Source organism: Canis lupus, chromosome 18, assembly GCF_003254725.2.
Source record: "Canis lupus dingo isolate Sandy chromosome 18, ASM325472v2, whole genome shotgun sequence".
Lineage (NCBI taxonomy): Eukaryota > Metazoa > Chordata > Mammalia > Carnivora > Canidae > Canis > Canis lupus.
Genome location: NC_064260.1, coordinates 42,169,744 through 42,193,461, shown reverse-complemented (window position 1 = coordinate 42,193,461; position 23,718 = coordinate 42,169,744). Strand labels below are relative to the sequence as shown.

General features: G+C 59.7%; 2 protein-coding genes and 1 pseudogene across 51 annotated transcripts in view; 2 read left to right on the top strand and 1 right to left on the bottom strand.

Annotated features, from left to right (window-relative positions):
• The window catches only part of MADD (MAP kinase activating death domain), a 41,354-nt gene extending 37,458 nt beyond the window's left edge, over window positions 1-3,896 (top strand). For 25 of the 50 annotated variants that reach the window (XM_035701138.2, XM_035701137.2, XM_025452113.3 and 22 more), the window contains 2 exons: window positions 2,516-2,562; window positions 2,895-3,035. In XM_035701138.2, the coding sequence (XP_035557031.1) occupies window positions 2,516-2,539 (24 nt within the window). In that variant the 3' untranslated portion in view covers window positions 2,540-2,562; window positions 2,895-3,035. Of the gene's footprint in view, window positions 1-521; window positions 592-615; window positions 692-2,515; window positions 2,563-2,894 lie in introns of all 50 variants that reach the window. The other 25 variants (XM_025452112.3, XM_025452111.3, XM_025452110.3 and 22 more) reach the window with 2 other exon arrangements.
• Window positions 3,897-4,530: 634 nt separating this feature from the next.
• Window positions 4,531-4,603, top strand: LOC112663752 (small nucleolar RNA U3; annotated as a pseudogene).
• Window positions 4,604-5,334: 731 nt separating this feature from the next.
• MYBPC3 (myosin binding protein C3) lies at window positions 5,335-22,403 on the bottom strand. Its single transcript, XM_049097039.1, is given in 32 exon segments — window positions 5,335-5,651; window positions 5,806-5,914; window positions 6,091-6,277; window positions 6,558-6,694; window positions 6,799-6,958; window positions 7,179-7,318; window positions 7,461-7,656; window positions 7,780-7,868; window positions 8,564-8,731; window positions 8,844-8,978; window positions 10,094-10,282; window positions 10,371-10,475; window positions 10,802-10,961; window positions 11,786-11,866; window positions 12,101-12,240; window positions 13,707-13,736; window positions 13,830-13,936; window positions 14,661-14,826; window positions 15,222-15,388; window positions 15,484-15,589; window positions 15,668-15,792; window positions 16,158-16,290; window positions 16,913-17,076; window positions 17,924-17,989; window positions 18,163-18,192; window positions 18,453-18,501; window positions 18,997-19,114; window positions 19,879-20,027; window positions 20,117-20,209; window positions 20,288-20,419; window positions 20,945-21,211; window positions 22,259-22,403. Coding segments are annotated over 32 exon segments (4,071 nt in total). The 5' UTR covers window positions 22,284-22,403; the 3' UTR covers window positions 5,335-5,503.
• Window positions 22,404-23,718: the final 1,315 nt, after the last annotated feature.

Below are 23,718 nucleotides of genomic sequence, written 5' to 3'. Positions count from 1 at the left end.
TAAGCAGTGGCTGTTATTCTATCACCGTGTACTTCTTGGGAGAGCCTGGATTTTGTTCAAGGAAGATATGAACACCTCCCACCCCAAGGACAATCCGAGGGGAGCTTTGCGCCCGTGCCAGCCCTCTGCGCCGGAGGAGGATGCATGGAAGGGTAGAGAGCTGATGGGCTGAGTGGGGAGACCCCTGGGGCACCGTGTCCTCCAAGCGCTGCCCTGGGCAGAGGGTATGGGCGGGCAGCCCAGGACAGCAGAGGGGCCTTCGGGTTGGGTTTGACCATTAAAACTAACGCCTTCATTTCTCTCCCATGCTTTCTCCTCCGGCCAGGAGCGGAAGGTACATGCCCTTTCTGCTGTCTTCGCTTCTTAGCGCTTCTGAGTTGTGTGTGTGTGGATTCCTTCGGTCCTCCCTTGGAGAACTAGGTCTTCTGTGTGGGGGTGGGGCTGTAGCTGGGAGAGCGGGGCGTTGTGGGGCTGGGGGAGAGCCTCCGGGCCTGACCCCACCCTCCCTCCCTCTCTTGCAGGTTTTCATAGAGCTGAATCACATTAAAAAGTGCAATACAGTCCGAGGCGTCTTTGTCCTGGAGGAATTTGGTAATTACACTATTTTGCTCTTAGGTCTGGACTCACATGGCAGTAACTCAAACCTCGGCGCTCCAGAGGAGGGACTTAGAAGAGCCACCTCTGCAGAGAGGTCAGGAGGCTTAGGAGTGTTAGGGAAGAGAAGGGAACCTGCGATGAGCAAGGGGAAGGAGGAGGAAAGAAGAGCGAGACAGTGGCTGCTAGGGAATGGGTCCCAGAGGAGCAAGTGGCCTTAGACGGGGTTAGACTTCAGAGACGCTCCCATGGAGGCTCCGTGAGCTGGCGTCACCTTCCCTTGGCCAGCTGGTGCTCAGAAAGTTCTGGGGCAGAGCCGATGGGCAGTTTCCAAGCTCTGCTGTGTTCATGTTGCCTGCTGAGCTCTTCCTAGTGGCCCAGTGCTCCATCCAGCCGCCCTGGCGCCACCCCAGTGTCTGTGAGCCTCTGTGCCACAGGAGCGGTGCATGGTGGACCAGGCAGCCTCATTCTAGAGGGCAGGGAAGCCCAGTGGGCCTCACAGGCAGGCAGGGCAGTTGTCGCCGAGGCTGGGAGCCAGCCTCCCTGCAGCCCAGCGCTGACGCTGACCAGTGGTGTAGCGGGTTCTCACCCTGGGGCTTTGAGTTCCTGCTGTGTTTGTGCTTCATTCTTTTGTGCCCCTCATCGCTGCTATGAAAACCTTCGTTCTCCAGCAGGTAAAGTGACCTCGGCTCTCGTGCTGCCTCCCCCCAGGCCCCCGCCTGGGCCCTGCAGGGGGTGGGACGGGCTCCCTTCAACCAGACCAGCTGCTCACATTGCCAGTTTGTCTCATCCCTCTTCTCCCCACCCTCTTCCTCCCAGCCTCCCCCACTCCCCCACCCTCGTGCTGGCTCACTGGTTCTGAGTTTTCTCCACCCGAACCCCACCCCCCACCCCGTGCTCCCTTCTCTCTTCTGCCAGAGAGATATTTGGGGGGAATCTTTCAATTCAGGAGAAGGACCTGGGCTTCTTGCTCTACCTATGATGAGTTTTTTCCCTTTCCACCCTGGGTCCCCCTGCATTCTACCTCCCAGGGTCAGAAGAAGATGTGGCCAACTCTCATCCTACCTTTTCTGGCCCCCAGGGGGATGCCACGCCCCTCTGCTCCCATCTCCAGGGGCCATCAGGATGGCTGAGCCCCGGGGGGCCTTCCTCCTTCCTCTGGCCAAGCAGAACCCCTGCATGGCTGGGGCAGGGGTGCCTCTTACTTAGCCTTGCATTCCGGGCTGTGGACATGTGTGTATTTTGCCTGATGCTCCCTGTCACCTCCCTCCCCGGGTGCCGTACTCGCCTGTCTTCTGCTCGATGTGTCTGCTCCAGAGCCCTCTGACGCTCTCCCTCACACAGGCAGGCCTGGGCCTCTCCTGCCACTCAGGGAAGGAAGCTTACAAGTCTGGTGGGTTTAGTACCATGCCACTTCTTCATCCAGCCTAAGGACCCTCTGCATAGGGGCTGGGAGTACAGGGAACCATGCTTAACATGAACAGTTTCGGGCCGGTAACAGGAATGAGTTCTGGGGCATCCCAGCAAGGTGAGGCACAGGCTAGAGACAACTGTCTTCACCCAGCCAAAAGGGGGGAAGGCCCCACCGCAGCTCCTCGGGGCCCTGGCCAGTAGCAGTGAACGGGCTGGTGAAAGGCCAGGCCACTCCCGTGCTGAGGCTCTCGAAGAAGCAGGTAGAGTCGCAGCCGTGGAGCAGGGAGCCACAACAGACCTCACAGGTCTGGCTGAGGAGTCTGGGGCAGTGTCCTCTCGTCCCCCAGCGGCGGGGCAGAAGCTGTCATAGCGTAAGCTGCTGCAGCCACTGGGACAGGCCACAGTGGGGACGGGGACCCTGGTGCCGGGCGCTGCCGCCTGGGGGAGTGTGGCACTATCGCTCTTAGTTTTGAACTTTCTGTTTTGTCTCTTGCCCGTCCGGTTTTAGTTCCTGAAATTAAAGAAGTGGTGAGCCACAAGTACAAGACACCAATGGTGAGTATGGCACCCCGCCCGGCAGGCCAGTCTGCGCAGGGCTCCCTGGGGACCTTCACGCAGGCGTGGGGCGGGCCCTCTGAGAGCATGGGGTAAGGGGGACGAGGAAGGCTTGGAGAGCTGAGTTTGGTCTAGATGCCACAGGTTCAACTGAAGCCGAAACAAATCTTCAGCCCCGGGAGAGAGACACACATGCAGATTCCCTCTCCCTGCGGCCAGCTGTGAAGCCTGAGCCCGGCGTGAGGGCAGAGTTTCCTGCTTGGCAGATCTCCACACATGGAGATGTCAGCATGTCAGGAATTTGATCTGTCTGGTTTTTCTCTCCCCTCTAGGCCCATGAGATCTGCTACTCTGTGTTGTGTCTCTTCTCGTATGTGGCTGCAGTTCGTAGCAGTGAGGAAGATCTCAGGACCCCACCCCGGCCCGTCTCGAGCTGATGGGAGGGGTTAAGAGCCCCCCAGTCCAGGGGTTGCCCTTGCATCTTCTGTTCGCAAGGGCATGATGCTGCGTGTGTGTTCTCTGCAAGGCCCTAGCTGTGGCTTAGTTGGTTCACAGTTGTGTGTCTGAGCGTGTCTTAGTGTCTGTTACCGAGCTCGGCTGGTTTCCTCCACCTGCTCCCTCTCCACTCCCAGGAGACCAGCCTACTGTCCCCTCAGGGCTCAGGAGTGATGTCTGTCTGTCCTTTGGGCCAGTGGCTTCTAAGAACTCTGAGTACAGTACGAGCCCACCCTTGCGTGTCCCTGAGACATTCGTGTTGTGGTTCCTCGTCCTTGGTGTTACGACCCTCCCATGCAGGACTCTGGCTCTCCATCCTCTGTGACCCGGCGTGACTGGGTGCTGGGCGAAGTCCCCCTTGGTGCGGAGTGGGGGAAGCTTGAGGCCTGCCTCTGGGGCGAGAGGTGGACAGGGAAAGGCAGGGAGAGTCACGGGGCAGCAGAGTGAGTGGCGGCCTCCCTCCTTCCATACACATTTCCCAAGCTGGCAGCTGCTGCCGCTGGGCCTCCACCACTGTGGTGGAGCAGCACCCAGGGGCTCCTTTTCACTGAGCAGCAATCTCCCTAAGGTCTGCCTTGCTTTTGGCATCAGAGAGCAAAGTGGTCAGGCTGGGAGTGCCCCAGAGACCACTGGCTACCTTGCCCAGGGAGCAGGGTGGGGTGGGGAAGGGCTGAGCTCAGTATACACAGCAGGGTCTGCAGGCAGAGTCTCCTGGCACTGGGTGCCAGAGGGAGGGACAGCCTGGGAGTGGGCAAGAGATAATTGTACATAGTTCAGCTCTACGTTATTTATAGAAAATGTACAGATGTGTGAATGTGAAATAAATGTCCTTAACTCTCCTTGGCTCCTGATTGCCTTATATTTCATGATACCTCCTCCTGGCCCAGGCCTGAGGAAGGCTGCCCCTGGACTCGACAGAAGCACCCCAGTTCCAGAAGGAGATGAGATCATGCCCATCCAAGTCTTGGCATGCGGAAGCCCCAGCCTCCCACCCTGCTGCTGACTCAGCGGGGCTCCTCACCTGGCCTCCTGGGGCTCCTCACCTAGCCTCCTGGGCTCCCAGGGAGAGGTTATGGGAGGGGCTTCCTGCCCTCTGCCCCCCAACCCTGCAGGGAGCTGCTGTGCTAGGAATTGGCCATCAGAGGAAGCAGCCAAATCAAGACACCTGAGCAGGGAGTCAAGTAGCAGTGAAGGAAAAACCAAGGCTCCCCTTGCCCCTCACAGGTGTGGTCCAGAGAGGTGGAGCAGCTTGGTCAGGGTGTCATACTGGGCCTGGGGCCCCGTGCTCTGAGCTCTTGGCCAGGAGTGCCTTGGGTTGTGTGGAACTCTGACAGAAGGCACCCTAGGACAGAAGGCACCCTGACAGAAGGCAGCCTTTCTGGAATTTTTTTTTTTTTTCTTTTTCATAGAAAAACCTCTGGCACTCCCAAGGCAAGAAAGACCATCCACTTTTTTTTTTTTTTTTTTGAGAGAAAGACTATACTTTCAGGGATCATTTCTATAGTTTGTTACTAGAGAAGTTTCTCTGAACATATAGAGAAAGAGAGTGCACAGGGAGGGGCCAGCAGAGAGAATCTTAAGCAGGCTCCATGCCCAGCTCGGAGCCCCATGCAGGCCTCGATCTCATGTCCCTGGGATCATGACCTGAGCCAAAATCAAGAGTCAGATGCTTAACTGAGCCACCCAGGCACCCCAAGACCATCCACATTCTTCTAGGGCACCTCTGAGACCCATTGGCTTCTTCCCAAAAATAAACTGATGATTGAATTTAGGTTCCTATGTGGGGAAGGAAGAGCAGAAGAGGGCCCGGATCCCAATATCTTGTGCCGGACAGGACCGCCTTCTACTGGGAAACAGGTGTGAAGAGCTGTAGGCCTGCTGCACACCAGAACCTCGAAGCAGCCTGGTATAGCTTCATTCCAGGCTTTCTAGGCACAGAACCACATGGAAGTTCAGCACCGCCCCTGTCCAGGCTGCTGTGAGCACAGGTCAGCAGGGCAAAGACAGTACAGAGCACACGGGACCAGGCAGGAGAGCCTTGGGTTTCTGCTCTGTTGCTAACACACTCCCCCCCCGTCACTGGCCCAGCTTTCCCCATCGGGGGAACGTACACAGTGGGGGGAAGACTAGGTTTCTTCTCGTGCCTTATGAATTCAGGATTCCACCATCAGCCTCATCTAACGCATCCAGGAGACAATACCTGGTTCAGTTTGCTCTGAAGCTCAAGTATATTTCCCTGGGCTTTTTGTGAAAACACTAGACAGGAAGAGTCAGCTCTCTGTGACCACTCGTCTTTTATTGCCCTCATATATTGAGAAAACATGGCAGGCCAGCAAGGTCTGTCCCCAGCCACCATTTCCTGAGCCCACCAACTTCTTGTCCCAAGGCCAGAGAGCGGCCAGTGGGAGCTCAGACGGTTCAGTCTACACAGAGCCGCCAGGCCTGCTTATCTTAAGGGCACTGCCCTATGGATGCTTCCCCCCCAGCCCCACCCCAAGATACACACTTGTGCACACACACTCAACAGCAGGAAGGTGGCTTGTCCAGCGTCCTTCCAGGTTCCCGGGCCGTGGGCCATCGGCATCCTGTTGCACCTGTAACACAGGTTCCCTTGTGAATGCGCTGGTCTGAAATCTTGCAAAGAGGCGCCTGCACCTCCGTCTCCTGATGGCTGCCCCCCCAGAACCAAGGGCTGGGGCTCAGTCTCTGACTCGGGCCGTGGGTGTGGGGATGGCTTAGAGTACATACCTGCCCATCGCCAGGGAGCCAGCCAGGTCACTGAGGCACTGCAGGGGAGAAGGAGGCCGTGGCACACGTGTGTTTCCCCTCCTGGAACCACCCATGTCCCCCCAGCCTCCTGGAAGGCCAAGGGGGGCAGCTGTGGCAGCAGAGCCCAGAAGCCAGTACCCACGTTAGACATGACAAGATTACTGCTTTCAGCCAGAGCAGCTGCGTGGCTGAACCAGAGTCCCAGCTGGTTCCCTGCCTTCTCCACCACCCCAAGCCCCGGCCCTGCTCCCATGGGCTCCTCACCTCGTACTTCCAGGCGGCACTCACACTGTGCCTCGCCTTGTAAGTTGATAGCCCTACAGACATAGATGCCCCCGTCAAAGGGACAGGGCTTTCTAATCTCCAGGGTCAACACTCCCTGCTTGCTGAACATGCGGAAGCGGGCATCCTTCCCCAGATCCAGGCCATTCTTGAACCAGGAAATCTTGGGCTATACATCAGAAAAGGGAGGGAGGGAGACCATCTCAGGTTGGCAGGAGACTTCGCAGGGACCTGTTGCTCTTCTAGGGGCTCCCACTGGAGTCCAAACTATGCCCAAGCAGGGAATGAACAAGGGCCCATGAGACCGCCAAGACTGTGCAGGGAGCGGAGGCTGGCCCCGAGCCCCTGTGGGATAGGAGCAGGGAATGGCTGGGGAGAGGAGCATGGAGTTGGAAGCCTCCAAAGCCTGCCTCCCGAGTCGTCCTGCACCAGGGCCCCAAGCTCTCTACCTTGGGGCTACCCCGCACAGCACAGCAGAGGGTAGCATTGTAGCCAGCGATGACTGAGCGGTTCACCAGGGGGCGGGTGAAGCTCGGGGCCTCCGAGAAGTCCAGGGCCTTATAGCTGGGTGGCTCGTACGTGATGCCTGTTGGTGATAGGACTTTGTCCGGAGAGTGCCCCCCCACCCCCCCGGCTCCTACCACCTCCCTGCCCCGGCTCCTCCTGGGGGTGGCAGGAAAGGTACAGCACCTGGTCTGGGGATAAAGACAGGCTCCTTGGTGGTGGCGGCTTTGTCACTGGGCCCCACCATGTTGTGGCTGAAGACCCGGAAGTAGTAGCCGTTGCCAATGATGAGCTCTGACACCACGCAGTGAGTGCGGCGGTAATGCTCTAGGACAGTGAACCACTCCTGGGGGTGTGGAGGAAGGGGAGGCTCTGTGGGGCCCTACTTCCTGCCAGGGAGTCTCTTTTGGGGTATGCTTGGTATCTGTACCTTAACTGTGGAGGGAATCAGGTCAGAGAGGGAGGATGAGCAGCAGACCCTTTCTCAGGACAAGAGAGGGGGCTGAGGCCCAGTCTGCCTGGCCCTAGGGAGGGAATATAAGGGGGGCCCAGCACCCCAGGCTCACCATGGTCTTCGTGTCGGCTTTCTGTACTGTGTAACCCCAGATTTCTGTGTTGCCATAATCCTGGGGTGGCTTCCACTCCAGAGCCACATTGAAACCCCAGGCTTCGGCGACCCGAATATCCTGGGGAGGGCTTGGCTTGTCTGCAGGAGAGAGCCCAGCTGGAACACACCCTCCGAGTATGCACAGAGGACCCTGGGAGGCCCCCTCACCCCCGCCAGCCTGGCCTGCCACCTTCTGCAGGGACTCTGGGCATCCCAGAGGAGGAGCCCCTGTGCCACGCACCAACGATCTGCAGGACCAGCGTGGCCTTGTCCTCCATGTTCTCGATCCGCAACATCACCTGGTAGGTGCCAGAGTGGGCACGGTGGGCAGCCCGGATGAACAGGATGGTGTCCGTGGGGCTGTTGCGGATGCTCACCTCCTCGCCTGCCAGGGGCTGCCCCTCTTTGGTCCAGGTCACCTGAGGCCGGGGCTTGCCCTGTGAGGAAGGGACAGCTCACCCCCGAGCCTGGCATGACTGGGTCTAGTCAGCCCTGAGACACATCTCCCAACTAGGCAGAGATGACACGCAGTGGAGGATGGGGAGGATGGCCAGCCCTACCTGGAAAGGAATGAGGAGGTTCACGGGCTCCCCAACCTTTCTCTGGATGGTCTGGCGCAGGTGCCTGGGCAACTGGAGCCGGGGCCGCTCTGTGGGTGCCAAGTGAGCAGCTCAGCAAGGGGAAAGCTCTGTCCCCAAGGAGCGCCACATGCCACAGCTCCTCCCCTCCTGAGGCAGGGCCAGAAGGCCACAGCTAAGGAAATGCCTCTCCCTTAGCTCTCCCTGCCCGCCCCAGCCCCAGACCTCAGCCTCACCACACGGCTGTAAGAGGCAGGGATCAGAGAGGGTGAGCAACTTGTTGGAGGTCACACAGCTAGAAGTCACAGGCCAGGATGCAAACATGGGGTCTGGGTCTCTACTCTACCCCCTGGCTGTTTCCACCCCAGTCTACTGTCTCTTTTCCACTTTGAGAACCAATCTCTACAAGATCCATGCTCTGTCAGGAATAGAGGAGCGGGAAGTGGATCCCAGATGGGCCGATGTGATGCTGAGTCATGAGCACAGGGCAGTACCTGCCCGTAGACCCGAGAGGCCCACAGAGCAGAGCTCAGAGACAACGGTGTAATGACCTACATTTTCCCTGACCCAGAACCGGGGGGTCACACAGAAGATATTCTCCGAATATTTGCCCTGGGCCTGAGGCATGAATAGAGCAGAGCCTCGGACCTTCCCCCATGGAGTATTCAGCCCCTCTTTCCAGTAGGGCCTCCCTGGGCCTCCCCAGTTCCTCGGATCCCAGGGGCCGGGGCGTCAGGGGCGGGCCTGTCCTGTGAGGGCCACTCACGCAGTATCTCCTGCACCGTCACGGGCTCCTGGGTGGTGACGGGGGCTCCGGGCCCTGCCATGTTGTGGGCGCGCACCCGGAACTGCAGCCGGGCCCCCGTGGGCAGGTCCTTCACCAGCACCGCCGTGTGCTCCGTCAGCCCCTGCAGGGCCGTCACCCACTCGGAGCCTGGCGGGGAAGGCCCAGGGGCGTCAGGCGTGCACGGCCCCCCCACCGGCCGCCCTCCCGCGCTGGCGGGCCCCCGGGTCGGGGTCGGGGTGGGGGGTGCAGGGCCACTCACAGTCCTCCCGGCAGTACTCCACGCTGTAGCCGTCCAGGCCGCCCGCGCCCGCGCGCTCCGGGGGCCTCCACTTGAGGGACACGGTGGTGTCCGTCACGTCCTCCACCGCCAGGTGGGTGGGCTCGCTCGGGGGGCCTGGGCACGGGGTCGGGGGGGCACAGAGGGGTCTGAGTGGGCCTGCGCCCCCGGAACACCGAAGGGCCCGCCCCCTCGAGCACACGGGGCGCTCGGCCCCTGCCTGGCCCTCCAGCACCCGCAGAAATGCTTCAGCTCCGTTGAAAGATGTCTCTAGACGGGCTTCCGAACAGACGACGGCAACAGTCCTCGCTAAAGGGGGCCGCACACAGGAAAGCATACCCCAAAGAACGCACGCGCGCCCAGACGGGCCACTCCGGCGGGACAACACAAGAAATGCTATAAACGTAGCATTTAGGGAAAAACTAGCCCAAAGCAGGGAAATCCCTGGCGCCGTAGGGTGAGGTGAGTCGACTGAGAGTTAAGCAAACTACAAGTCAGTCCCTAAAGAGAGAGGCCTGGAGCCTTCTCCCCACAGGCCCCCCACCCCCATGCTGTCATCTCCCCAGGTTGTGTGCCCCCTCCAGGGACCAGAGGGGGGTGCCCGCCCCCCACCCACCCCCGACAGCTGCCCCCCCGCTCCCACGTCCCGGGAGGGACAGCTGTCCTCAGCACTGTTCCGCCCTCTGGACCCCCATGACCCAGAGAGGAAACAGAGGCTTCAGGGGAGGCCGTGACCCCAGATGGCCCCCCTGGAGTGATGGAGCTGACTCTGCAAACTCCGTCTCTGAGTCCAGCCCACGATCCTTTGCACAGACCCAAGCCCCTTGGACCCCCAGGCAGTCAGGACCCTCGCTCTGTCCTATATATGACAAACCCTGGTTGAAGGGAGTGGGGAAGAGGGGACAGTTAACATTTATTGAGCACCTGCTGTGTGCCATTCTAACAGCAGTTCCATGAAGTAGATATTGTCATTACCCCCATTTTATAGATGTGGAAACTGAGGCCTAAGAGGCACCCACAGTCAGATTGGTGTGAGTCTCGGCTCCACCCCTACCAGCTAGGTGACCTCAAGCAAGCCCTTCTGGGCACCTCACTTTCTTCATTTGTGAAATGAAGAGGATTATCCCCAACTGAGGCTTACAGGAGACCCTGATGTGTGGTGGCCGCCCACAGAGCAGGGGCTAATCCTGACCGGGGAGGGCGCGGGGCAGTGCCAGGCCAGGCGGGCTCACCGATTGGCATGAAGGGCTGGGAGGCAGGGCTAGGCCTGGACATGCCGATGGCGTTGACCGCGTAGACTCGCATCTCGTACACCACACCCTCAATCATGCGCCGGGCCTCATGGCTCAGCTCCCGCAGCAGGTCGAAGTTGAGCCGCATCCACCGGTAGCTCTTCTTCTTCTTGCGCTCCAGGATGTAGCCTGATGAAAGGGAGGTGGGAGCTCCGGCCTGGGGCCCAGATACCCCCGCCCCCTGGCCCCCGGCTCTGTCCCCATGCCTGCCGCTCACCCAGGACCGGCTGGCCACCGTCGTAGGCTGGGGGCTCCCACTGCACGGTGCAGGAGTCCTCGCCCACGTTGCTGATCTTGGGGGCCGCAGGAGCATCCGGCACATCTGAGGGAAGGGTGGACCCACATCAGCCCTGCCAGGCCCCTGAGCCGACGCTGCTCGTTCCCTTGGCACCCCAACCAACAGCCAGAGCCCACCTCCACTGTACCCCACAGACATTTCTAGAATGCGGCTCTGATCATGTCACCAGCCTGTGATCATTATGGCTCCCCACTGCCTGTATACACCCTGTGTCCTAATCCCAATCCTCTCCGGGGAGCTGAGAGCATGTCTTGGGATATCTGTCAAAATGACTAACCAAGTGGATGGACAGGCCCCCTGCCGGGTTTCCCTCTATTTTCCCCTCCTGGCCCCGGGACAGCCAGCCTCACCGATGACCTTGACTGTGAGGTTGACCTGGTCCTCGCCCACGGGGTTCTTCACCGTGACGACATAGACACCCTCGTCTTCCTTCTCGGCCCCCTCCACAGTGAAGATGCTGCGGTCCTTGGTGGTCTCCACACGGACCCGGCCCTCGGTCTCACACAGCAGCTGGGGGGGAAGGGGTATCTGGGGACCTAGTCGGACCTCACAGGCTTTGGGAGCCTCTGTGATGGCCCGAGATAGGAAGAGAGCTCAGGGGGCACTTGGGTGGCTCAGTGATTGAGCCTCTGCCTTTGGCTCAGGGCATGATCCCAGAGTCCTGGGATCGAGTCCTGCATCGGGCTCCCTGCATGGAGCCTGCTTCTCCCTCTGCTTGTGTCTCTGCCTCTCTCTCTGGGTCTCTCATGAATAAATAAATAAAATATTTAATTAAAAAAAAAAAGGAAGAGAGCTCAGAGCGGGGTCCGGGGAGCAGATGCAGCCCAAGTGGAAACCACTTGTGTGAGCACCTAGTCCAAACACCTTTATTTAGTGCCCGCCAGGGCAGGGGCGTAGCACTAGGGTGAGGGTCTTGGGCTCTAGCTCTGGCTTTGTCTGGAGCTTTGGGCCTTAGCTGTTCTCTCTGTGCCTCAGTGTTCTTATCTGCCCAATGGAAATAGCACGGCCTTACAGAGCTGAGGATCCCAAAAGACCTCAGGTGGGTGGAGGGGCCAACTGCCCGGAGGAGGAAAAGCTGACCCGAGTGGGGCCCAGGCAGCTGCTCTTTCGGGGAAACCCTCTCCCTCGCTGGGAAGACGGGAGCCAGGGAGCAGCCCTGTCATGAGGGCGCCCCAGCAACGTTAAGGGACCCTGTGCCCGATGGAGGCACGGTGGCGGGGGTGGGCGGGGGGTCCCATAGAGGCCGTGCCTGGGGCTGGGGCATAGCGGCCAGATGCATAGGCAGAAAATAACAGAAGGCAAAGGAGCCCCATCTCACCGTCAGCCTCACTCACCTTCTTGTCAAACACCCACTCGTCACTGGCAGCGGCATCCCCCGAGGCATCAGGCGCTGGCCCTGCTGGGACCTTGTTCTTCTGGAAACAGAGCAGGAAGGAAGCAGGGGAACGGGCTGACTCAACCTGGAGGGAATCCCTGCCCAGCCCCCTTCTGCGGCCCACCTTGCCCACCTCCCTGCCAGCTGAGCACCTGCGCTCCCACTCGGTGACCAGCTGTGCACATGTGGGGTGGGGTGGGGAACAGGTTCCCACACCCGCTGGCCCCACGCACCCGTTGTCCGGATGTGGGAGTGGAGGACGGGGGCAGGATACCTGTGTGATGGTCTTCTGCCAAATTACAGTGGGAGCAGGGTCCCCAGAGATAGGGACATCCAGGCGTAGCTTGTTCCCAGCCACAACCACGATAGTGTCTGGCTTGCGGCCCGGGCAGTCCAGGTGGATCTTGGGAGGTTCTGGGGTGGGGTGGAGAAGGCATAGGTTGGAGAAAGGGGAGGGCCCACGAGAGACGGAGAAACTGGAAGGAGCATGTGCCCCTGCTTGTGTTTAGTCACTTTGAGGTATCATTTTTTTTTAAGATTTTATTTATTCCTGAGAGACACAGAGAGAGGCAGAGACACAAGTAGGCTCCCTGCAGGGAGCCTGATGCGAGACTCGATCTCGGGTCCCCAGGATCATGCCCTGGGCTGAAGGTGGTGCTAAACCGCTGAGCCACCCAGGCTGCCCCACTTTGAGGTATAATTAACATAGAATAAAAGGCCGAGATTTGAGCACACAGCTTGATGAGTTGTGACAAATGCGTACACCTGTGCAACTACCACCCCAATCAAGACCTAGAACATTTCCGTCCCCCCAGGCAGTTCCCAGGGAGGTCTGTAACACCGGGTCGCCTACTGTAGCATTTCTCAAACTGTAATTACGGGGGACATGAAGGTTCTGCCAGAAAAAAGACAAAAGAAGTTTCCGTGACCAAATCAAGTAGGAAACCCTGGATGAAACAAAGTACATTTCTTTACCATGAGATTTAAAAACACTGAACACTTGCTCTCTCTTGCTCCAGAATCAGCAAGAGGTAGAGCAAGTGTTCAGTGGTTCCCAAACTTACCTTACCATGGAACTCTTTGGGGTTTTTTTGTGAAGATTTTATATATTTATTCATGAGAGACCCAGAGAGAGAGGCAGAGACACAGGCAGAGGGAGAAGCAGGCTCCATGCAGGGAGCCCGATGTGGGACTCGATCCCGGGACCCTGGGATCATGCCCTGAGCCGAAGGCAGATGCTCAACTGCTGAGCCACCCAGGCGTCCCACCATGGAACCCTTTGAAATGGAGTATCCTGCTCAGTGGACTTGTTTGGAAAGCGCTGACCTAGAGTGTGCCTCAGCCTGGACTATCCTCCTGAAGTTAGAATTCTTAAATATCTGATAGATGTTTAATCTAAAAGCAGGGGGGTTACTGCTAAAAGCAGAACAGATTTGGGGCACCTTGGGTGACTCAGCCCACTAAGCATTCGGCTCTAGATTTCAGCTCAGGTCACAAGCTCATGGCTGTGAGATGGAGCCCCTCATCGGGCTCTGCGCTGGGCATGGAGCCTGTGAGAGATTCTCTCTTTCCCTCTCTCCCTTTGCCCCTCCCCCTGTTAAAAAATAATTAAAAATAAAAATAAAGACAGAACAGATTTAATGATGGAGTCACATCTTCTTATCTTTCCCGCACCCCATGGAGGAGGCACTATGAGGAGTCCCATTTTATAGATGAGGGAACTGAGGTGCCTAGAGATTACGATTGGCCTATGGTTGAGAGCACTGGAGCTGGAGCTGGGTCTTGGGGTCCCCGCTGCAGGTTCCTTGCTCTTCCCTCTGTCTGGGACTGGAGAGGGACATGGGTGGAGTGGGGTGCAGGGAAGAGGTCCCGAGACTCACCCTGCCTGGGCACGAAGTCGATCTTGACCTCTGCAAGAGAAGGAAGAGCAAGTGGCGTGGAGGTGGGTGGACAAAGGCAGAGCCAGCCTCAAGGGCCCCCACCGTGGCCCCGGTGCCGCTCACCCATGAAGTGTAGCTTGGCCGACAGGTTGCAGGCAAAGCCTTCAGGCACAAAGCTGTAGTCAGCCTCGTCCGCAGGCGTGACGTCGTCAATGGTCAGTTTGTGGACTCTGCAGAGAAGTGGTGGCTCAAGGGACCCCCTGGGCCACCCCACCGCGCCCCGCCCAGCCCTCACCACAGTCAGGGCTCCCAGGGCCCTCGCCCCACCCTAGCTCAGGGGTGGTCTGGTAGTTCAAATGCTTGCTCTATTTTTGACCTTCCAGCCCCTCACGTGTTTTCAGAAGTAGACAACGTACAAGTGGCCCTTGGCTGGGCCCTTGGAGACTGAGCAGGGGCTGGTCGCACTAATCTCTGTGACCTTGGGCCCAGCACGGGCCAGCCCAGATGCTCGAGGCATGAGTAAGAGAGTGGGAGAGGGAGAGGGCCCCTGGCCAGAGCCAGCTCCGGGTGGCCTCCTGCCCCGTGCTGGTCATGAGCTGGGGGGTACGGGGGGGGGGAGGTACAGGCTGGGGGGTGCTCCAGCCTGTCTGTGTCTCTCACTGCTTCTCTGCAGGACTCCCCTCTGTGTCCTTCTCTCTCTAAATCTCTGTCCTGGGTCTGTGTGTCTGTCTTTCCATCCATCTCTGTTTCTGTCCCTCTCTTTCCATGTCTCTCTCTGTTTTTCCCTGTCTCTCCATGCGTCTCTATCTCAGCCCCTGTGTCTGTCTGTCTGTCTGCTTTCCTGTTTCTCTGTGTCTGTCCCAGGCTCTGTTTCTCCCTCTGTCTCTGTCTCCAGTCTCCGCCCGCCCCGTCCGCCTGCCCCGCTCTGCGTGGGGCTGAGCCCCGCACACTCACCGCCCTATGTGGGACACCTTTATGCGGCTATCAGGCACCAGCTCCTTCCCGTTCTTCAGCCACACGCCCCGCACATTCTCGTCGGACACCTCACACTTGAACACCGCCTGGTCCTTCGCGCCCACCGTCAGGTCCGCAATGCTCTGGTACACCTCTAGCTTCTTCTCTGGGGGGCAGGACAGAGCCAGTGAGCTGGGGAGGGGGTGTGGGGCTGTGGGCGCCAATCCCCATGGAGATCACGTGGGTGTGAAAACACATGTGCATGCACGAGTGTGAGGCACGTGGGCCTGTGATGGTGCAGTGTGCACAAGGAACCTCAAGTGCTTGGGGTTGGGAGTGGGGGTGGGGGACACTAACTGGCCCTTGGCCCCTCCCAGGACTCTCTGAGGCGGCCACCTCAGCGTCTGTATGTTACAGACGAGAAAAGTGAGGCTCGGTGTGTCAGAGTGACTTGCCCAAGGTCACACGGGCCTCCAGTCTGGGTCAACCTAGCCCCCCTATAAGGCCGGGGGTGGTGCTGGGGCCGAGCCTGCCCAAAGCCATCCCCCTGCTGGGCCTCACCCTGCACGATGAGCTCGGCCAGCGCCTGGCCGCCACTGGTGCGCAGCGCGTAGTGCCCGGCGTCCTCCAGCGTCGCCTCGTTGATGATCAAGTGGTGTCTCTGGCCATCCTTCTTGAACCGGTATTTGAAGGTCTCCTCCCTGGTCAGCTCCACCCCATCCTTCAGCCTGGCCAGTGGGCAGGCTGTAAGTGCTGGGGCCGCGGTCGGGGGTGCCCACAGGCCCCCCCAGCCCTGCCCACGCCCCATGAGCCCAGCACTCACCATTTGACCTGGGCCCCCTCCTCGGACACCTCACACTCAAACTCCACCCGCTGTCCCACCATCACCAGCTGGTCTTCCAGGGGCCGAGTGATCAGCACGGGGGGCTCTGTCAAGGAGGGTGCACGTGAGGTCCTCTGCCCCTGCCCCCAGGCTCGGGGCTCCCAGGGTCCCCGTCCGGGCCCACCTTTGACGAAGAGCTCGGTGCTGCACTTCTCCCCGCCCACCACGCACTGGTAGGCCGCGTCGTCCGCCAGCGAGCACTGGCTGATGGTCAGCGTGCGCTTGGCCCCGACGGACTCAAAGATGTACCTGCGCGGGCGCCGCGGGAGGGTGCAGGGACATTGCTCACCTCCTCAGCCCTGGGGGCCCCGTCCGACCCCCCGAGGGGACCCCGTGCCCCCAGCCCAAGCCTTCCCTCCGGCAGCTGGGCCTTACTTGCTGTGGAGCCGAAGGGGCCGTGGGAGCGTCCGGAGGAGAGGAAGCGAGCCGAAGAGAAAAAGCAAGAACAGAGACAGGCAGAAACGGAAAGATGGGAAACTAGACCCGGAGAGAGGGCAGTGGGGTGGGGGAGACAGGCAGGGACCGGTCGCCGTAGAGAACATGGGGGGCGAGAGGCAGGGAGAGCGGGCTGGGGAGCCTCCAGGCCCCCCTCCCCGGCCCCCCCCGCAGTGCACCTGCCGCTCATCTGGATCTCCTGTCCATTCTTAAGCCACTTGACGTCAGCGTCGGGGTCGGCCAGCTCCACAGTCAGCCGGATCTTGTGGCCCTTGCTCACCTGGTAGGCCGGCTCCAGCTTCTTCTGAAAGGCTGAGCACCACCATCATGGCCCCCCCAACCCCTGCTCCCCCCAAGCCCTTCACACCCACTGTGGTGGCTGGTGGCTGTGCCCCAGAGCCACGTCCTCCCACCACATTCCTCCTGCCACCCCCTTCTCTCTCCGCGTCCACTCTGCCTGTCTCTCTCTCTGTTCTGCATGCCTGTCTGCTTCTATCTCTTTGTCCTTCTGCCTTCCTTGGGGTCCCCTCCACCTGCTCTGCTCGGCTCAGGGTTAGGCTTAGTGGCTCCCAGAGACAAAAGCTTGGCTGGAGACCAGTGACGGCGGGGGGGGGGGGGGGGGGCGTGGAGGGCAAGGGACTTAGTCTTTGCCTTGACTCTATTTCACAGCACCCCCCAGGCTTTTCTTCATTGAGGGCCCCCTCTGTGCTCTGTCATTTCCCTTGTGGTGTCTCTGGGCTAAACTTTGCCCTTATTTTTTGTGCCCTTCTTTTTTGTGGACAGGGGCTAACCTGGGCATTCTTGTTTTTTTCCAACACAAGGTTAATCTGGGCCCTTCTTGCCTGAGTGTCTCTGGGCCAAGCTGGACTCTTCCCTTCCCACCACAACCGTGTGTGCGCCAGCGCCGTCTCCTCTGGCTGGCAGGCGGCCTCACCTGTGCTCTTCTTCTCATCCCGCTTCATGCCCTTGAGCCTCTTGAGCATGCCACGCAGGTCGGTGACGCCGTGCTGGAAGGCGATGCGCTCGTACTCGGACGGCGACGCCTGCCGCAGGATCTCCCACACGTCCTCCTCGGCTGGTGCCTCCAGCCTGGAGTCCCTGGTCCGCAGTCCAGCAGAGAGGCCTCAAGGGATACCCCCGGCGCCCCCTCCCTGCCCTCCCCTGGGGTGGGGCTTCCTGGGGCTCAAGACCAAGGAGGCCACAGCTGCCCCCACCCCTCTGTCCCTTCCCCTCTGGTGCAGCCTGAGCTGGCACTGGACTTAAGGTTCGGTATGGGGAAGTCTCAGTGGAAGTGGGGGCGACAGGGGTGCAGGATTCAGACTCACCTCCGGAAACTGCTGCTCCGGGCAGGGCAGAAAGGCAGTGACCATTAGAGGCGTGGGCCACCTGCCCTCAAGGATGTGGGGTCACAGCCCACAGGCCCTCACCTCCTCCCTCCCCCCTCCCCCATTTACTCTGCACTGGGCATGCACAGGAAGGACCCGAACCTCCCAGACACCCTAGTCAGGGGGGTCCACACACGGGATGGATTCGGAGTCCCACCAGCACCCTGCTGGCCCAAAGCACCCGCCCCCGATGCTTACTCTCTGGGCCGCAGCAGCATCAGCGGTAATGCAGTGTCCAGGAGACAGAGGGAGGGGACATAGAGTCAGCTGGGGGCCAGGGGAGCAGATTCCAGCTTCTTCCAGGTCCCCGGAGCCCCACTGAGTTAAGCTATCATAGACTCAGGGGTCGGGGGTCGGGGTGACCCTGTGAGGATGTTAGTCCCCAGGGTACAATGCCTGCCCTCTGATTCCTCCCAAAAGCAGGACTGTCCCATTCGACAGACCAGGAAACTGGTTCAGAGAGTTCAGTAACTGGCTCAGGGCCACACAGCTCAGGTTCATGAGAACCTCATCGCCAGGGTCTGAACTGGGGCCTCGACATCCACCCCAGGAGCTGCTACCCAGGAGCTCACCTCTTCTTCAGCAGCGAGCTGAAGTCCAGAGTTCCTGCGTCCTCGTGGCTGTCACTATGGAGAGGGACCCCCAGTAAGGCTGCAGTGGGGCCAGCCAAGCGGACTTGGGCAGGGGCAGGGGTGGAGAGAGGTACTGGGACAGGACAGGGCACTGGCTGGATGGGGGCCCCTGTCATCTCAGACCCCCAAGGTTGGCATACTGGGCAGGAAGGGCTGGGAGACGGTACCTGATACGCCGACCACTGCCAGCCAGGCTCCTGGGGCGGGGGGGGGGGGGGGGGGTGTTTAGAACAAGTTTCTCACCTGCTCAGGGGAGCCAGCTGCTCCACCCCTATCAGCTTCATCCCTGCACCCCCACACACAGCACTCCCAGCCCAGGGGAGCCAGCTGCCCTACCTCTATCAGCTTCATCCCCACCCCCACATTCCCCCCCCACATCACTCTTAGCCCTAACCCCAGGGGTCCTCCAGCCCCAGCGTTGGCCTCCCCCACACCCTGAGGATAGACAACCACTCACGTGCGGCGGAAAGCTGATCTGAGGTCCAGGTCTCCCGGGCCAACAGCCTCTGGGTGCAGAGAGGGAGGAGACGGGGAAGGGGCTTCAGAGGAGCCGTCCCAGAAGCCCTGGCCTGGGATCTCTGAGTGTCACACGCCTGCCCTCCATGACCCTTGAGAGTGGGCGTCTACCCCAGAGCTCCACATTCTGGGCCTTTCTGGGGTTGAGGTACCAGGGAGGTGGGGCATTAATGGTCCTCAGTCCCTTAGAGGTGGCTGACCTCACACTCGACTCTCAGCCCACCCTTCACCTGTTCACGGGTGTCAGGAGCCTGGGCCGCCAAGATGACTGAGACCTCAGGTGAGACCCGGGCGCGGCTGTTAGGCCCCACCCCAGCCCTAGAAGCCTCACAGGTCTCTCTCGTGGCCCCGCAGGAGCAGCCCTGGGCATGTGGTCAGCAGTCGTTGGAGCAGGACCAGGCATCCTCCTCCGTGTTGGCAACTGGGGGCAGACGCAGGGGAAGGAGGGGACCCCGAGCCCAGGACAGACACCAGGCTCCCCTCACCGTGGACAGTGAGATTGAAGTTGCAGCTGTCAAACTTGTCCTTGGTGGACACCTCACAGCGGTAGCCGCCCGCAGAGGTAGGCTGGGCATCTGTAATGTGCAACTCAAACAGGTAGACCTGTGGAGGTGAGGGGTCAGGGGAGACCAGGGGCCAGAAGAAGAGGCCCTTCGCTCCTAAAGGAGGCTGGGAGTGGCTGATGGCCTCTCCCTCAGGGTTTAGCTAACCCTTAGGGTTTTGTGTAAAGACACATGACTGCCATCTGCTGGCACAGGGTGGTGATAAGTGATAAATCTGTGATGTCTACAAGGCAAATGACAGTCACTTAAGATGAGGCACTCTTGGGCAGTGCACAATCCACGCAACCGAACATCTTGGCCCTGCCCTGCCAGAGGCTCACTTGCCTGGGCCAAGACTGTGGAAGAGCAAGAGGAGCAGAAGCTGGGAGTCAAAGCACAGGTTCGAGGCCTGGCTCTGAGTGACCTCAGACCAGCAAAAACAACCTCTCAGCTTTGGTATCTTCATCTGTATAACGAAGGGCAGCTTGGGCTCTGATATCCATCTATCCAGAGGCTTTCCATCCTCATTGGCTGAAGAACCCCCCAACTCTCCTGAACTCCCTGTACCCCCCTGAGCTTTATTACGCCCCCTTGAGATTACCATGCCCTGCAAGTCCCCAAGTCCCACAGGTCCCCTGGAATTCCCCATTCTCCCTGTGTACCCGTGGCCACTTGACCTGCTTCCCAGCCTCGCCAGGTATCTTGTTTGCACCTGCCATATGCCCTCAGTCTTAGGGTGATCCTTCAGGGCTCCCCGTGCCTCTGGAGCCTCCCAGGGGCTCCTCATGGCCTCTTTCCCACCCCCCTGCTCCCCGCAGGCCCCACCTTGCTGGTCCTGTCATAGCTGCTGTGCAGCTGCAGGTGCTGGCCGGCTTTGCTGCTCAGATCCACCCACTTGCCTTTGAACCACTTGACCGTGGGTGGCTTCAGGAGGCTGGCTCCGGCCACACGTGCTGAGAAGGTGATACTGCCACCTACAGGAGAGGGGCGCAGGACTGGGCTTGGGAGGGAGGGCGCCCTGCTGCCCCCTTCCCCACCCTAACCTGCTGCAGCCCACACTCACCTGCTGTCACTTCACCGTCCTGTGGCCGCATCACAAAGAGGCCGATGGGGTCATCAGGGGCACCGGAGCCATCAGGGGCTGCCGAGCTCGACCCTGTGGATGGAGGCCTCTGAGACCTGCCCAGGACACCCCATCCGCAGGCCGTGGCTGTCCCTGCACCGCCCCTCTCACCTTCGGGACTTGAGGAGCCTCCTTTCTCCTCAGTGGCTGAGGCTAGGGCTTCTCCGGGGGCTCCGGGAGCCTCAGCAGGAGCAGGGGCAGGGGCAGGGACAGAAGCAGGGCCCGGCACAGTCTCTGCCTTCTCTGGAAGGGCCAGGGGCAGGGGTCGTAGAGCCACTTCTCCCCAGAGAGCCCTCCTCTTGTCCCTGGTCCCCCTTGGGCTCTGCAGGCTGCCCAGATCGGCGTGTGCACATCGTGCAGACCGCGTGCCTGCGTCCTGGTGCGGCGGCCCCAGCAGCGCTGAGCGCCCCCGCCCCCCCAGGCTGGGCTGACGCTCCCTGCACACCCCCAGCCGGCGGGCCTCCCCGCACACACAGCCGCCAAGCGCCCATTCCGTCAGCAAGCGGGTGTCCAGAGGGAGGGCGGCCTTCTGCCTTATTCATCTCTGAATTTCCCCTACTTGCGCGATGGCTGGGACAGGCCAGGGAGGCCCATGGGGACATTCAGAGACGTCTTGCTGCCGAAAAGAGAAGGGCATTCCTGGCAGAGGGCACAGCCAAAGCAAAGGCAACAGGGTGGAGAGGCACTTCCTCCCTGGGTGACGGACGGACGGGTGCAGGGCTGCCCCCAGAAGCTCAAACCTCGGGGAAGGGCTGACCAGGGTCTTACCCGCTTCTATGACCTTGAGGTCAAACTTGACCTTGGAGGAGCCAGCGATGACTGCGTAGGACCCCTGGTCGGCAGGGCCCACGTCCCGCACTGTCAGAGTGTGCCTTGTGCCCTCGGCTGCCAGGCCATACTTGTCACTGGCGCTGATGTCACTGCCCCCCCGCTGCCAGCGCACCTTTACTCCTGATCGCTCGGTCTCGGCCTCAAACACAGCAGGGCTGCCGGCGGCCACCTCCGCCGACCTCGGCTTCTTGCTGAAGGCTGAGACTGAGAGAGAGGCCCGCGGAGGCTGCAGGAGCCCCTGGCTTTCCCATGCACCCCCACCCCTGCAGCCCTCTTCTTGACTCTGGTGATAAGCACTTTAATGCATCACCTCGTTTAATGTTCCAGCGGCTCTATGAGGTGGCTGTGATTATTACACCCATTTCCCAGCTGAGGACACTGAGGCTCAGAGAGGTTAAGTGACTTATCCAAGATCACACGGCCAGCAGGCAAGCAGCCAGGACTGTATTCCTAACCTCCACACAAACTTTGCTAGATGTGTCCTCGGATAGCCCACCCTCCTTGCCTGGGGAAGCCCAGGTCCTTCTTTCCCCCACCATCCAGGGCCCTTAGCAGGGGGCACCTGAATGTGGCTAAATTTGTTCTCCAAGGGCCTCAGGCAGAGAATCAGCAACTGAGATAAAGCTGGCCTGGGGGGAAGGGCTGAAAAGGGGGTGGCCGATCCTTGCCCTGCATGACCTTGGTAAGAGCACAGGCCAGATCCCCGGGCTGTGACTTTCTCTGTCCTTGGCCCAGGATCAGGGGCCTGTTGATCAGTGCCTGTTCCTCTCCCAGAACAGAGGGGCTGCATTACCTCAACGTGGGAGTCACGCCTGGCCTGGTGTGGGGGCCACAGGGGTGCAGGCTCATAAAGCAGAGAATCTCACAGCTGAAGAGAACCAACCCAACTCCTCCTTGTACAGATAGAGAAACTGAGACCCGGGGAGGGCAGGGGCTTGCTCAGGTGCATTCAGTGAGACTGGCTCCAGTCTAGACTCAACCTGGGTTCATGCCTGCAGCGATCTTTTTCCAAAAGCCAAGCTCAGGCTTAATCTTGCTACATAAGTAGATGGGATGGGGACAGGGGAGGGGTCCCCTGGCTGGCCCTCACTCTATCAGAAGGATGGGAAGGAGAAACTGAGAACCACAAAAAAGACCTGGAAGGCAGCCAGCCACCACTCTCGGGAACTCACTCTGAGGCCTGCCCCCCCACTTGTAAATGCCCCAGCCCTTCTTCCCCACACCCAATCCCAACCCCAGGCCCAGAGCTACCTGGCTTCTTCCCTGGCTCAGGCATCTTGAGAGAGGTGACACCAGGGACTGTGCAGTCACAGGCCGCCCAAAGAGGATCTGAGCAGGACCCGTCCCCCCACACTATATAAGGGGCTCTCCCCTCCCCAGGATTTCTTATCTTCCTCCTGCCCAGCCACCTGCTAAATATAGACAAATTCCAGAGAGTGAGGCTCTTCAGGGAGATGGCAGGGCCACATTGTTCCAGGCTCGCTCCTGTCCCTTCTCCCTCCTGTCCAATGTGATGGCTTCTGCCCCCCAACCTTTGGTGAGTCTCAGGGGTACCCCAAACCCTGTCTGTCTGTTCATCTGACAGGGAAAGGGCATGATAAATTGGCACGCTCACAGATCCTGGAGCCGGGCTGCCGTCAGAGGCAAAGCTGACTCTTGCCAAAGTCACAAGGATTCACACAAAAAAAGACCCAGAATATTCTGTCCCACCCCCCATACACTGTTCCTCTATGAACTTTTGCCTTCCCCCCTCCCCCACAGCCCCCTGTCACAGCAGGGTCATCGGTGTCTGCACAGAAAGAAGCAAACTAGGCATGACTGTCTCCAAGCAAGATGCAATATCGGGAATGGTCATTTGTCCCTCGTGGCCTGGAGGGAGTTCTCTACACATCATCACCATGTAGCCCAAACTTAGACATTCCTCTTTTTTTTTTTAATATTTTATTTATTTATTCACGAGGGTCACAGAGAGAGAGAGGCTGAGACATAGGAAGAGGGTGGAAAAGGAAGCTCCTGCAGGGAACCCGAAATGGGACTCGATCCCAGGACCCCAGGATCACGCCCTGACCAAAGACAGATGCTCAACACTGAGCCACCCCCCCTGGCATCCCTCTATTCCTCTTTTTAACTACCTGTGACTGTATCCCCCGCTCCTTAGCCTTCTTCAAAGAGGACTGAGCACCCCTTTCCTTCTTGTGGGGCTTGGAAACCTGAGAAGGGACGTCACAGTTCAAGCCTGGAGGGCGTTTGCCCTGATGCCAATGGCCCCAAGTCTGGGTTCTCTGAGGCCTGCTGGCTGCCCTGGGATGTTTCCTCACTCCCACACTGGCTTCCGCTACATCTTGTCACTTACTGTTGGAAGCAAGATGCTTCTGGGCTTCCAGGTTCATCTTTTTTTTCTGTTTCTCCCTTTTGATGGGGACTAGAAGCCGGACCAGCTGTGCAATTGGGGTCCTGCCGCCATGCATTCTGTGAGGATGCTTTGGGGCTTAATTCCTGGTCCTGGCCCTGCTCGACAGCACCCCATTCCAGACCTGTGAGGGGGCCTAGCAGCCAGCCTGCGGGGGGGATCCGGCCCATCCCTCACCTAAGCTGTGTGACCTTGGATGGACCGGTTTGACCTCTCCATGATTCAGTTTCCCGGTCTATAAAATGGGATGATACTAGACTTTGCTCCTCGAGGTTGACACGTAATAAATGGCCAGAAAATC